The sequence below is a fragment of the Grampus griseus genome (assembly GCF_964374135.1).
Source record: "Grampus griseus genome assembly, chromosome: 4".
NCBI lineage: Eukaryota > Metazoa > Chordata > Mammalia > Artiodactyla > Delphinidae > Grampus > Grampus griseus.
The window spans coordinates 26658613-26674857 of record NC_138997.1 but is presented as its reverse complement, the minus strand read 5'-3'; the positions used below and the strand labels follow the sequence as shown (position 1 = coordinate 26674857).

Here is a 16245-nt window from a genome sequence, read left to right as displayed (position 1 = left end):
CTTGCCAGTCATTTCGAAAGAGTCGAGTTTCCTAAGTTCAGAGTTATCCTTCTCCTAAAACACAACCCAATGTATGCAGATATATCTGAGCCTCTTTGCAGTGCCCTTGGGAACTGGGGCTCAGGGCCCCAACACGAAATGTAAAACACTGGCTACTGAGAGTAGTGAACTGTCCTTCACCTCTGATCCAGGAGTCTTGTGTCTTCTACCAGCATCCATGACACTGTACAGGCTACTTGTTCACATGAAAGTAAAGTAAAATCTCAGCACCTTCACTTTCTTGAAACTAAAGGTTAGATTTAAGAACAGGAACCATACCTTGACCATTTCTCCCCTGTATCTTTCCTTCAAGAAACAGCCAGAAAGTTCTGAGTAAAGTCCACCTAACATGTACACACCCAGAAGTATTAAGTAGTAAAGTAAGCGGGAATAAATGGGCAGCTAGGGAAGAGTACATTTTATTTTCAAACTCATCATTTGTGTAGCTCAAGTTGAAGTAGCTACAAATTTTTACTTACTTCTAAATTAGAGAAGAGACTCAGACTCAAGGCAAAAGTTGCCCGTTGCTATTTGCAAGACTCCTTTTTATCCCTCCTCTACAGAGATCAGAATATTAGAAAAGGTCTACTGGTGTCTCGCTACTGCCACCTGCCTCTCCTCCACCTCAGAGCAGCTGTGGCATTAGGGACAAATCCATGTTAGGCAAAGGCAACCCTGGACAATCTCTTTTTTTTTTTTTTCCTCTTTTCTTTTCTCTTTTCTTTTCCTCTTTTTTTCTGAAAGCTTGAGATAATCTAAAGCCATCATCTTGCTCCTGAGTCTCTTTTCTTCCTTGCACTCTGGCCATTTAACTGCTAAAGTATCCATAGGGCAGAGAGACAGGAGGTTGAAAGGCAAGCCAGTTAATTTCACTGCTTGTTACAAGAGCCACTTAAAATTACGTGACTAAAGTGAACTCAGGTGATTTCTTTGCCTATATAAATTACTATTTAAAAAACAAATCCCTTAGTGTTCCCAGAGCCTTGCATCAATAATGGGACCACTGAATTGTGACTGGCCTCAATTCATAGATTTATTTCTAAAGAAGCAACTCACATTTACTGAGCACTCAATATACACCAATGTCCCAAGCCTCCCTGTTTAATTCTCACAACGACCCTACGAAAAAGTTGCTACCATTATCCCGAATTACACATGATCAAATCAAGACAGAGAGGTTAACCAGCTCACTTGCATGGCTGCAGAGCGAAGAAGTGGAGAAAGAGATTCTGAACAAGGCTGACTTCTGAGTCCCTGTTCTCCAGCTGATGCTAAGAGTGCCGAGAGAGCCTTACAATAAAATGCCCACGGACCTCATCCAAATGGGAGCCGAACACACAAAGCCTCGCACACCTACTCAGGAGCAAGAAGATTTAACCATCTGTCTGTATTAATTTCACTCAACCATTCATTTGGAGGCTAATAGCTTTAGACACTTCTTTGCTCTTAAAACAAATAAGATTACTAATTGAGAAAATTAAAAATCAGTCCCGAATCGCCTGGAGTTAGTATTTCAGCTCCGCATTTGCATTTCTGCAGACACCACAAGACTCTTCACCTCCCTACCGTGGAAGCCTGTCCTCTGTATCCACCCACACACATCTCACACCCATTCTGATTCAAAAAGAGACAGCGAGCGAGAAGGTCTAGTTTACTTGCTGTAAATTTTCTGGGGACAGCTGTTCTTTATTTTCTTCATGTTGCACATAATTGGCCCTTGGCAGTTGAAGATTAATGTGCAAACGTAGTAAAATATGTTGAAGTCCATTTTGGGCATCTTCCCTCCCACAAAGATTCATACGGAAACTATACATTATCATCTTCTACCGTCCTGAGGCCCCATACAATTCCAGAAGTGCTCTGGAATCAGAAAAACCCTCAAGCCAACTTGAGAACGATTTTCCAAAGACCTAAAACTTTGCTTTCCAAAGAAAGAGAAATTCACTTTTACATGCGACAATTCAGCCTGTCACATCTTAGATATGGCTTCCTACTTCTATCCCATGAGTTCACAGCTTGTTACAAAGCTGAATTTGATAACTGACAGCTTGCCTAGACCGACATTTTAATGCCATGCTCTAGAAATTAAAGTGAATATTCAAATTATCCACATATGGAAGAATTTTTTAAGAGAAATTCATAAACAGAAGTGGCACACAAATATAGTTTTAAATCATGACGACTATTTAAAGAACTTTTTAAGCAAAAGAGCCTTACTTTGTTTTTGCACATTTTACAACATATGCACCTGAAAAACGCTGTGTCACCCAGTTCCAAACAAAAGACCAGGTATTGGGCATGGGAGGCAGCTCCTTAAGTTGTTTACTTAAGGAAATTATTCTCCAAGCTCTGAAACCTTGCGATTTTTTCATATGTAACATGATGCATCTTTCTATCTATGTCTAAAATATTACCCATAATTCAGAAAGATGCTGACAAATTCATGGAGTGAAAACCAATCCTGCAAGTTATTTGAAAGCACTAATTCCAATCACATACAGAAGAATAAATTCTTTCACTAATCTTCCAATAATATTACAAACTGTTTGAACACATAATACTGCCAATGTGGCATTTTCAGCAGATCTCTGAATACTCGAGCAAAAAGCAATTGCTTATTGAGTGCTTACTACGTGTGCAAGACATTGTACTTAGAAATGTGAAGAGGCAAAGGATAAATAAGACATTTTCTCTACTCCAAGGGAAAAGCAAAGTTCCAGAAACAAAATAAATATGTGAGACACAGTTAACGATACCAGGCAACAGAAGTGCCAAATGAAGAACGTGTACATCTCGGGATTAAAACAATCCAGGGGAAGGATGGAAAGAGGAAATAAAGAGATACATTTATGAGTAGTAAAATCTACGATCATCCAAATTAGCTCTTTTGACCTTCACAGACGTGGGTGGGAGTAGACAGTGAGAATGAACTTCCTAGTTCGTCTTTTAGAAACTAAGGGTCTGAAAGGTTAACAAAGTTTTACCAAACTACAACTTTCCAGAATGCCTCCCTTACTGCACCACTTTGGAACGTAAACCTACAAATCCTTGTCACCCACAGAAAGGTAAACCTTCCACAGAGGGACCTGAGTGCCCCCTCTCTCCCACACACCTCTCCAGCCCCTCCTCCAGTCTCACCCAATGACTCTCAGGTCCCAGGTGCAGCACATCCTTTCAAACCCCTCCACTTCAACACCCACTCTTCGCCCTGCCAAGACTCCTTGCGCCTGACACCCTGCAAATGCGCACCTAGAACGGTTCCCCCTCGTACTTTAGAAGGAAGCCCGACTGCTGGGTCCTCAAGGAAGCCTAGAGTCAGTGGTATTTCAGAGGCCCAGGAGGGGCAAAGGAAAAGACTGGACCCATCATCATCTTCCAGGGGTGCAGGCGCCTGGAAAGGCAGACCCCATCGTGACAGCGCCATGGATCAGACACAAACAATGGCCGAGAGGGTGTGTAAACTGCTTGAGAATACTGGCCTCTTTTCCCACAGAGGGAGAAACTACCACAGGGCATCAGTAACTAGGCATCATGCAGAGATGGTAGGTAGGAGGGCTAGAAGCAAAGCGGTGAGATGAGTGAACACTTCTGAATTTGCCTTGGATTAACCTACAAGCATCTAGCTTTGAACCATCCTTGACTTCTGATGCACTGCAACGTGGCCACTTCGAGACATTTTGTGATTACTTCTCTTAACCTCACTTTTTAGGGTGGAGGCTGTACCCTACATCAACTATGCTCTCTCTTGTAATCCCAGAAGTTACATGGATCCAGGACCTGGAGCCTTCATAAACTCTACTTTCTCAGGAAAGCTTCTTCTATCCCCTAAAAAGTACACGATGAGAAAACTCCCATCTCCACCTGTCTGTTCTTACTGGACCTCTCACTGTCTACCGCAGAAGCCCGGCCACCAATGATTTTGATTCAGCAAAGATGACTGAGCCCAGGAATCTGCATTTTCAAGAAGCACCCTGGTGATCCTAATATATTTCATCAGGTCTGCCAGGGACCCATGAGTTTCCCTGATATCCTTTGTTTCCCAAACTAAAACTTGAAGGTGAAATTCCTTGCAGAACTGTGATTCTCTGTGTACAACCAACTGCTCCAGATGACTACATCTTCCTCTGCTCAATCACTTGGACGTATCCGTGCTGCCCGACCCCAGTGCCAAATCGATCATCCTCAAACAGTTACCTCCCCTATGGAATACTCCAACCTAGGCAGAATTCTGAGTCATTCCACCTATGGCTACTAATACTGGTTTTTATATTTACCTTTCTAATAAGCCTGCTACTCTGCTATCCACTACGCTCTAGTACTTACCCCAGGTCCTTGCCAATTAAATGCAAATACCTGAGTACTTCTTTACCTCTGTTTCTTCATGCTTCCTTTCCATCTGGCTTGCTTCTGTTTCCACATCTTTGCTGACGTCCCTCTAAATGCTAAAATATACTTTTCTACTACTTTAAAGCCAAAGAAGGCTGTTCCTAAACACAGTCCTCAATTAAGATCAAGTACTCAGGGCTTCCCTGGTGGCGCAGTGGTTGAGAGTCCGCCTGCCAATGCAGAGGACGCGGGTTCGTGCCCAGGTCTGGGAAGATGCCACATGTCGCGGAGCGGCTGGGCCCGTGAGCCATGGCTGCTGAGCCTGCGCGTCCGGAGCCTGTGCTCTGCAACGGGAGAGGCCACAACAGTGAGAGGCCCACGTACCGCAAAAAAAAAAAAAAAAAAAAAAAAGATCAAGTACTCAGCAATCCATCAAAATGCATTCAAATTCCCCTGATCCATGCAAAATTGTAACACTTTTATTTTCGTACCTGTTGTACTTAAATTACAGATATCTATATTTTGTCTACCATTCATGGATCAAGCATTATATGTAACCAGCCTTTAATATGTATCTCAATGGCCTAGAGCAAGGCTATTTATCAATACACCACGTGAATGCTCAATAAATACTGGCCGACTGGCTTCAGATGAGAGCTAGGGTTTAACTGTGATAAGTCACCTGTTACTGAGGGAAGGAAAAGAACACTGTGCTATTTTCTTGGGAAGTTTTCTTTTTTGTTTGTCTGGGTTTAGGTTGGGTTATTTTTAAAAAGAAGTTGAAAGTTCCCCATGTAACAGGACTCTACAAAGATAACAACTGTGTATTCCATTGCTCCAACACACAAGAACATTAGGACAGTGGTGCCTGAACTTTACCATGTATCAGCATCACCTCAGGAGCACTGAAAATGCCAACTTCCTATTTCACACCTGACAGCAATGACATCAGACTGACTGGGTGTGAGAGCCAGGCAGCAGTGTGGTTTGAAGATCCCAGGTGATTCCACTGCACAGCAATGTTTGAGAACAGCTGCTTTAGGAAGTCCTTCAGCTTGGAAATCATAAGCAATACTTTCCCAGTGGTAGTCAGACTGCCTGGATCCATTAAGAGCTGGTTCACATCATTGACAAACACTCGGTAAATGGATGAAAGATCAGTTGATTTGACTCCCAAACGTGCCTTAACTTCATGAACAAACAACTCTATGGAAAAGAAGAGTATGATCTGTTAACTGACGCTGATACTGTAGTGAAACGGGGTTTGCTTTGATGCCAAAAGTACAGTAAATGCTAACAGTCCCATTTGGCCAATACAGATGATATTATATATGTGTCATATATTATATATGCTATCTATATTAGTATGTGAATACTCTAAAAGTGTTACCTTTTCTTAGGGTACTGAAGACTATAGTAAATTTTAGACATCTGTCTGATGCTTTGCAAATATTTAACTGATGTCACAAACAAAGTAGATAAAAACGCCACATGCTATTTTTAAAAGAACATGGTAGGGCTTTCCTGGTGGCACGGTGGTTAAGAATCCGCCTGCCAATGCAGGGGACACGGGTTCAAGCCCTGGTCCAGGAAGATCCCACATGCCGCGGAGCAACTAAGCCCATGCGCCACAACTACTGAGCCTGCGCTCTAGAGCCCGTGAGCCACAAGTACTGAAGCCCGCACACCTAGAGCCCGTGCTCCGCAACAAGAGAAGCCACCACAGTGAGAAGCCTACGCACCACAATGAAGAGTGGCCCCCGCTCGCAGCCTAGGTTGGAGTATTCCATAGGGGAGGTAACTGATTGAGGATGATCGATTTGGCACTGGGGTCGGCCAGCACGGATACGTCCAAGTGATTGAGCAGAGGAAGATGTAGTCATCTGGAGCAGTTGGTTGCTGCCCCGCTCGCAGCAACCAGAGAAAGCCCATGCACGACAACAAAGACCCAACTCAGGCAAAAATAATTTATTTATTTATTTATAACAAAATAAATAAAAATAAAAGAACATGATAGGTAAAAGGTACACTAACTGCTTTAACCAAAACATACGAAATGGTAGTTTTCAGACAATGATAGTCATGTTTAAAACACTGAAAAAAGTGATTAGAAATAATTCTTCAATCAGATATCATTAAATGCCTTTGGACACAGGCACGTGACACACACACAGTGGTCATTAATGTTATCCACCAAATATTCCTGGCTGTGTACTTTCCAGGCTCCTGGTAGGGTTGTGCTATGCAGACCCACTGGGTTTGAGTGGGGCCATGTGGCCATTTCTGACCACTGAACTGTGAGCAAATGACTCACTTCAAGGCCAGAGCACTCACTTGTTGGTCCAAAGCCCTCCAGGCAAGGCAACCAGGAACCTGGAAGCCCAGATATCAGTGATGGGCAAAGCCCTCCTCCCAATGTCTGAGTGAGAAATACGTCTTGTCGTCTTAAGCCACAGAGAATTTCAGGTTTCCTGTTACAGGAACATAAACTAGCTTTATCCTGACTGATGAAAAGAAGTGATGCAGGGGCACCTTCAAGATGGCAGAGGAGGAACACAAAGAGAACACCTTCTGTCCCACAGATACACCAGAAATACATCTACATGTGGAACAACTACAGAACACCTACTGAACGCTGGCAGAAGACCTCAGACCTCCCAAAAGGTAAGAAACTCCCCACGTACCTGGGTAGGGCAAAAAAAAAGAGAAAAAACAGAGACAAAAGAATAGGGATGGGACCTCCACCTCTGGGAGGGAGCTGTGAAGGAGGAAAGGTCTCCACACGCTAGGAAGCCCCTTCGCGGGCGGAGACTGCGGGTGGCGGAGGGGGAAGCTTCGGAGCCGCGGAGGAGAGCACAGCAACAGGGGTGCGGAGGGCAAAGCGGAGAGATTCCTGCACAGAGGATCGGTGCCGACCGGCACTCACCAGCCCGAGAGGCTTGTCTGCTCCCCCGCCGGGGTAGGCGGGGCTGGGAGCTGAGGCTCGGGCTTCAGACGTCAGACCCCAGGGAGAGGACTGGGGTTGGCTGCGTGAACATAGCCTGAAGGGCGCTAGTGCGCCACGGCTAGCCGGGAGGGAGTGCGGGAAAAGTCTGGACCTGCCTAAGAGGCAAGAGACCATTGTTCCGCAGTGCACGAGGAGAGGGGATTCCTTCCCTGCTTGCCCACAGAAGGCAGAGCACCACCTAAACAAGCTTCAGAGATAGGTGCAAGCCACAGCTATCAGCTCAGACACCAGAGACGGGCATGAAACACTAATGCTGCTGCTGCAGCCACCAAAACTCCTGTGTGCAAGCGCAGGTCTCTATCCACACCTCCCAGCACCCGGAGCCTGTGCAGCCCATCACTGCCGGGGTCCCAGGATCCAGGGACAACTTCCCCGGGAGAACACACGTACACCTCAGGCTACTGCAAAATCACACCCGCCTATGCCGCCACAAGCTCGCCAGCATTCCAACCATAGCTACCATACCCTTCCCTCCCCGCGGCCCAAGTGAGCAAGAGCCCCCTAATCAGCCACTGATTTAACCCCATCCTGTCTGGGCAGGAACAGATGCCTCAGGGCGACCTACATGCACAGGTGGAGCCAAAACCAAACCTGAACCCCGGGAGCTGTGTGAACAAAGAACAGAAAGGGAAATCTCTCCCAGCAGCCTCAGGAGCAGCGGATTAAATCTCCACAATCAACTTAATGTACCCTGCTTCTGTGGAATACCTGAATAGACAATGAAACATACCAAAATTGAGGCGGTGGACTTTGTGGGCAACTGTCTGCAACTGACTTGTTTCTGATTTTTATGTGTCTCTTAGTATAGTTTTTAGCACGTGTTATCATTCGTGGATTTGTTTACTGGTTTGGTTGCTCTCTTCTTTTTTATTATTATTATTACTTTCTTATTTTTTTATTTTAATAATTTTACTTTTAAAAAATATTTATTTATTATTCTTTTCTTTTTTTCTTTTTCTCCCTTTTCTTCTGAGCTGTGTGGCTGACAGGGTCTTGGTGCTCCGGCCTGGTGTCAGGCCTGAGCCTCTGAGGTGGGAGAGCAGAATTCAGGACACTGGACCACCAGAGACCTCCTGGCCACACATAGTATCAATTGGCGAAGGCTCTCCCAGAGATCTCTGTCTCAATGCTAAGATCCAGCTCCACCCAACGGACAGCAAACTCCAGTGCTGGACACCCCATGCAAAACAACTAGCAAGACTGGAACACAACACCACCCATTAGCATAGAGGCTGCCTAAAAGCATAATAAATTCACAGACACCCTAAAAGAATAGGGATGGGACCTCCACCTCTGCCCACCAGAAAGACAACCCTGCCCACCAGAAAGACAAGATTGAGCCCCACCCACCAGAACACAGGTACTAGCCCCCTCTACAGGGAAGCCTACACAACTCACTGAACCAGCCTTACCCACTGGGGGCAGACATCAAAAACAACGGGAACTACGAACCTGCAGCCTGCAAAAAGGAGACCCCAAACACAGTAAGATAAGAAAAATGAGAAGACAGAAAAACACACTGCAGATGAAGGAGCAAGGTAAAAACCCACCATACCAAAGAAATGAAGAGGAAACAGTCTACCTAAAAAAGAATTCAGAGTAATGACAGTAAAGATATCCAAAATCTTGGAAATAGAATAGAGAAAATACAAGAAACGTTTAACAAGGACCGAGAAGAAATAAAGAGCAAACAAGCAATGATGAACAACACTATAAATGAAATTAAAAATTCTCTAGAAGGAATCAATAGCAGAATAACTAAGGCAGAAGAACGAATAAGTGATTGGAAGATAAAATAGTGGAAATAACTACTACAGAGCAGAATAAAGAAAAAAGAATGAAAAGAATTGATGTCAGTCTCAGAGACCTCTGGGACAACATTAAATGCACCAACATTCAAATGATAGGGGTCGCAGAAGAAGAAGAGAAAAAGAAAGGGTCTGAGAAAATATTTGAAGAAATTATAGTCAAAAACTTCCCTAATATGGGAAAGGAAATAGTCAATCAAGGGCAAGAAACACAGAGAGTCCCACACAGGATAAATCCAAGGAGAAACACACCAAGACACATATTAATCAAACTGTCAAAAATTAAATACAAAGAAAAAATATTAAAAGCAGCAAGGGAAAAGCAACAAATAACATGTAAGGAAATCCCCATAAGGTTAACAGCTGATCTTTCAGCAGAATCTCTGCAAGCCAAAAGGAAGTGGCAGGACATATTTAAAGTGATGAAAGGGAAAAACCAACAACCAAGATTACTCTACACAGCAAGGATACCATTCAGACTTCACGGAGAAATTAAAACCTTTACAGACAACCAAAAGTTAAGAAAATTCAGCAACACCAAACCAGCTTTACAACAAATGCCAAAGGAACTTCTCTAGGCAGGGAACACAAGAGAAGGAAAACACATTCAAAACAAACCCAAAACAATTAAGAAAATGGTAATAGGAACATACATATTGATAATTACCTTAAATGTAAATGGATTAAATGATCCAACCAAAAGACACAGACTGGCTGAATGGATACAAAAACAAGACCCATATATCAGCTGTCTACAAGAGACCCACTTCAGACCTAGGGATACATACAGACTGAAAGTGAGGGAATGGAAAAAGATATTCAATGAAAATGCATATCAAAAGAAAGCTGAGGTAGCAATTCGAATATCAGACAAAAGAGACTTTAAAATAAGGACTGTCACAAGAGACAAAGAACGATACTACATAATTGATCAAATGATCAAACTAAGAAGAAGATATAACAATTGTAAATATTTATGCACCCAACACAGGAGCACCTCAATACCTAAGGCAAATGCTAATAGCCATAAAATGGGAAACTGACAGTAACACAACAATAGTAGGGGACTTTAACACCCCACTTTCACCAATGGACACATCATCCAAAATGTAAATAAGTAAGGAAACACAAGCTTTAAATGACACATTAAACAAGATGGACTTAATTGATATTTATAGGACATTCCATCCAAAAACAACAGAATACACCTTCTTCTCAAATGCTCATGGAACATTCTCCAGGACAGATCATATCTTGGGTCACAAATCAAGCCTTGGTAAATTTAAGAAAATTTAAATTGTATCAAGTATCTTTTCTGACCACAACACTATGAGACTAGATATTACAGGAAAAACTCTGCAAAAAATACATATACCTGGAGGCTAAACAATACACTACTAAATAACCAAGAGAACACTGAAGAAATCAAAGAGGAAATCAAAAAATACCTAGAAACAAATGACAAAAACATGATGATCCAAAACTTATGGAATGCAACAAAAGCAGTTCTAAGATGGAAGTTTATAGCAATACAATCCAACCTCAAGAAACAAGAAAAATCTCAAATAACCTAACCTTACACCTAAAGCAACTAGAGAAAGAAGAAAAAAAAACCCAAAGTTAGCAGGAGGAAGGAAATCATAAAGATCTGATCAGAAATAAATGAAAAAGAAAGGAAGGAAACAATAGCAAAGATCAATAAAACTAAAAGCTGGTTGTTTGAGAAGATAAACAAAACTGATAAACCATTAGCCAGACTCATCAAGAAAAAAAGGGAAAAGACTCAAACCAACAGAATTAGAAGTGAAAAAGCAGAAGTAACAACGGACACTGCAGAAATACAAAGGATCATGAGAGATTACTACAAGCAACTCTATGCCAATAAAATGGACAACCTGGAAGAAATGGACAAATTCTTAGATAAGTACAACCTTCTGAGACTGAACCAGGAAGAAATAGAAAATGTAAACAGACCAATCACAAGCACTGAAATTGAAACTGTGATTAAAAATCATCCTACAAACAAAAGCCCAGGACCAGATGGCTTCACAGGTGAATTATTTCAAATATTTAGAGAAGAGCTAACACCTATCCTTCTCCAACTCTTCCAAAATATAGCAGAGGGAGGAACACTCCCAAACTCATTCTACAAGGCCACTATCACCCTGATACCAACCCCAGACAAAGATGTCACAAAGGAAGAAAACTACAGGCCAATATCACTGATAAACATAGATGCAAAAATCCTCAACAAAATACTAGCAAACAGAATCCAACAGCACATTAAAAGGATCATAAACCAGGATCAAGTGGGGTTTATCTCAGGAATGCAAGGATTTTTCAATATATGCAAATCAATCAATGTGATACACCATATTAACAAATTGAAGGATAAAAACCATATGATAATCTCAATAGATGCAGAAAAAACTTTTGACAGAATTCAACACCCATTTATGATTAAAAAAAACTCTCCAGGAAGTAGGCATAGAGGGAACCTGCCTCAACATAATAAAGGCCATCTATGACAAACACACAGCCAACATCCTTCTCAATGGTGAAAAACTGAAAACATTTCCTCTAAGATCAGGAACAAGGTAAGGTTGCTCACTCTCACCATTATTACTCAACATAGTTTTGGAAATTTTAGCCACATCAGTCAGAGAAGAAAAAGAAATAAAAGGAATTCAAATCGGAGAAGAAGTAAAACTGTCACTGTTTGCAGATGACATGATACTATACATAGAGAATCCTAAAGATACTACCAGAAAACTACTAGAGCTAATCAATGAATTTGGTAAAGTAGCAGGATACAAAATTAATGCACAGAAATCTCTTGTATTCCTATACACTAATGATGAAAAATCTGAAAGAGAAATTAACGAAACACTACCATTTACCATTGCGACAAAAAGAATAAAATACCTAGGAATAAACCTACCTAAGGAGACAAAAGATTTGTATGCAGAAAACTGTAAGACTCTGAAGAAAGAAATTAAAGATGATACAAACAGATGGAGAGATATACCATGTTTTTGGATTGGAAGAATCAACATTGAGGAAATGACTATATTACCCAAAGCAATCTACAGATTCAATGCAATCCTTATCAAATTACCAATGGCAGTTTTCACAGAACTAGAACAAAAAAGTTCACAATCTGTATCAAAACACAAAAGACCCCGAACAGCCAAAGCAATCTTGAGAAAGAAAAACAGAGCTGAAGGAATCAGGCTCCCTGACTTCAGACTATACTACAAAGCTACAATAAACAAGACAGTATGGTACTGGCACAAAAACAGAAATATGGATCAATGGAACAGGACAGAAAGCCCAGAGATAAACCCATGCACATATGGTAACATTATCTTTGATAAAAGAGGCAAGAATATACAGTGGAGAGAAGACAGCCTCTTCAATAAGCTACATGTAAAAGAATGTAATTAGAACACTTCCTAACACCATATACAAAAATAAGCTCAAAATGGATTAAAGACGTAAATGTAAGGCCAAGACTCTATAAAACTCCTAGACGAAAACATAGGAAGAACACTCTATGACATAAATCACAGCAAGATTCTTTCTGACCCACCCCCATAGAAATGCAAATAAAAACAAAAATAAACAAATAGGACCTAATGAAACTTAAAAGCTTTTGCACAGCAAAGGAAACCATAAACAAGACAAAAAGACAATCCTTAGAATGGGAGAAATTATTTGCAAATGAAGAAACTGACAAAGGATTAATCTCCAAAATATACAAGCAGCTCATGCAGCTCAATATCAAAAAAACAAACAACCCAATTCAAAAATGGGCAGAAGACCTAAATAGACATTTCTCTAAAGAAGATATACAGATTGCCAACAAACACATGAAAGGATCCTCAACATCGCTAATCATTAGAGAAAGCAAATCAAACTACAATGAGGTATCACCTCACACTGGTAAGAATGGCCACCATCAAAAAACCTACAAACAATAAATGCTGGAGAGGGTGTGAAGAAAAGGCAACCCTCCTGCACTGTTGGTGAGAATGTAAATTGATACAGCCACTATGGAGAACAGTATGGAAGTTCCTTAAAAAACTAAAAATAGAGCTACCATACAACCCAACAATTCCACTACTAGGCATATACCCTGAGAAAACCGTAATTCAAAAAGAGTCATGTACCAAAATGTTCATTGCAGCTCTATTTACAATAGCCAGGACATGGAAGCAACCTAAGTGTCCATCAACAGATGAATGGATAAAGAAGATGTGGCACATATATACAATGGAATATTACTCAGCCATAAAAAGAAACGAAATTGAGTTATTTGTAGGTGAGGTGGATGGACCTAGAGTCTGTCATACACAGAAGTAAGTCAGAAAGAGAAAAACAAATACCATATACTAACACATGTATATGGAATCTAAAAAACAAAAAGTAAAGGATGGTTGTGAAGGGCCTAGGGGCAGGACAGGAATGGGGATGCAGATGTAGAAAATGGACTTGGGGACATGGGGAGGGGGAAGGGTAAGCTGTGACAAAGTGAGAGAGTGGCATGGACATATATACACTACCAAATGTAAAATAGATAGCTAGTGGGAGGCAGCCACATAGCACAGGCAGATCAGCTCGGTGCTTTGTGACCACCTGGAGGGGTGGGATAGGGAGGGTGGGAGGGAGATGCAAGAGGGAGGGGATATGGAGATATATATATACTTACAGCTTATTCACTTTGTTATACAGCAGAAACTAACACAGCATTGTAAAGCATTTATACTCCAATAAAGATGTTAAAAAAAAAAAAAAAGTTATGCAACAACATCTGTACCATGTAAAAAAAAAAAAAAAAAAAATCAACAGCCATGATAGGTGATGTGGGGAAAATCATTAAGAGCAATAGTCCCTGAGAGCACTTTTAAATTTAGGATAAAAGGCTCAGAGATTCCACACGGTTCCTCATCATGTTCAATAACATGAACTGACAGTTGAGTCTTTTAACTCTATTTTTTGTCTATTACGCCATTAAAAGCAAAAGGCTTTAGTAATGGAAGACTTTTAGGAACAAAAGATTTGAAAAGAAAAACATACGCTTTTTTGTCTTTTATTTTAAATGGGGAAAATCTAACTTAAAAATCTGTAGACTCATTCTTCTGTAAAGAAAATCCAACAATTTACATATTTATAATAAAAATGCGTTCAATACATGCAGATTCTACTATACATATTCCATTCAATGTACAGAACACTCCATACAACTACACAGACCAATCCGAAAGCATTCTAGAGAGATTTTTTTATCTGGTCAGGTAGAAGCAAGTATGTATAAATTATATCCTTTTGGGAAAGAATTTTATTTACCAAAATAATAAGCATGCAAGTGATACAATGAAGGCTCCCTAGAAGCTCAGGAAAAGGAGAAACATGAATGATGAAGTAAGAGATATGAAAATCACAGCATCCCAATTTTGGAAATTTCTGAAGCACTAGGAAAAAGAGGAAATTTGTCAGCTCAACCTCAGTGCAGGTTGAAATGAATGAAATTCTGTCATAGCCTGAATTGCCACTGTTAGAGAGAATGGGAGAAAAGCTTTCTGTGGCTTGGGTTTTTATTATCGATGGGCAAATACCCAAATCATACAACAGCTCGTATTCATCTGTTAGCCAGCGCTCTCATTTCACAGGTGGCAGTCCTGGCTTTATAACAAAGACCTTGTTTTGACAGAAAACGTGAGTGCAATGCTTCATCCCACTAAGTCATCCAAAGTAGGACTGGGATATACAACGTATGAGAGTGAATTAAATATTCAATTTATCCATACTTCACTAGACTCTAAACAAAGAGAAATCCACCCTCCAGAAAGAGCCTGTTTTGCAAAGTTCAATATTTAGTTTCTCCAAAGTCTGCTGGAATGGCTGCAGAGCGCCAGGACCCTGCTTTTCCTTAGGAACTGTAAACAAGAGACCTTTGAGCTTTTAGTCAGGGGACCAAAATGGGGAGGGATTATCTTTCCTGAAGTTTAAAACGGAAACAACCTAAATATGACCAACAGGTGGATGAATAAGCAAAGTGCAGTATATCCATAGAATTATATACTACCTAGCGATAAAAAGAAATGAGCTAGGGCTACACCCAACAAGATGAATCTCAGAAGCTAAACAAAGAGGCCAGACTCAAAAGACAATGTACTGCATAATTCCATTCATATAAAATGCTTACAAAAAAAAGAACTAAAGTGATGAAAAGCAGCTCAGTAGCTGCCAGGGTCAAGGAAGGAGTGGAGACTGACTGCAAAGGGGCACAAAGGAATTCTGGGGGGAGAGAGGAATCTTCTATGATTGTGGTGGTAGTTACACAACTATACACATTTGTCAAAACTCATCAATTTGTACAGTTAAAATCAATGGATTTTACTCTAAGTAAATGATATCTTAACGACGCCGATTTTTAAACTGGAAGCCAACAAGACAATGGAAGATGGAAATATCTCACTAGTGCGTGAACAAGAAGCGATTAAGACTGGTTGTCCGACACTGTTGATTCCTCTACTGATTCTCATTTTAGCCCTGACTTTGTTTCAATGCAAGGGAGAAACATGTAAATAAAAAGGAAAACCCCACCCTGGCAGAGTAAATGAACAACTCAATCTCTGATGCATAGAATGTGCATTTTGCTTTAATATATTTCATTCTACAAAACTTAACCATGCAGTAAGCATTTGAAATGACCCTTAGATTTTACATACCTATAGCCTCTCATGAGTAAAATGATTCAATCATGTTACCTCGTGTTTCAACTGCACTGATGCATTTTCTAAGAATTGTGAATCCCATCTTATCCAACTGTGCACCTAAAAGAAACAGTCATAAAATATTAAAGGCACAATTAGTTACTCACAATCTCTTCCTTACAAAAATAGGAGAAAATTATTTAAATCCAATATAATTTTTATTTCACTCTTTAAAAAATGAAAGCTAAAGGCCACGCATTCCCTGTTTAAATAATGTAAATGAGAATTTCATATACTAAGAGGAGCATTTACTGGAATTTCAAGACATTTATTACCAACATATATA

The 16245-nt window shown here is 40.7% G+C and overlaps 1 protein-coding gene across 2 annotated transcripts in view; it reads right to left on the bottom strand.

Moving 5' to 3' along the window:
- ARHGAP10 (Rho GTPase activating protein 10) overlaps window positions 1–16245 on the bottom strand; it is a 326233-nt gene that overhangs the window by 141944 nt on the left and 168044 nt on the right. For both annotated transcript variants that reach the window (XM_082652719.1, XM_082652720.1), the window contains one exon: window positions 15954–16019. In XM_082652719.1, coding sequence (XP_082508845.1) covers window positions 15954–16019 — 66 coding nt within the window. The remainder of the gene's footprint in view (window positions 1–15953; window positions 16020–16245) is intronic.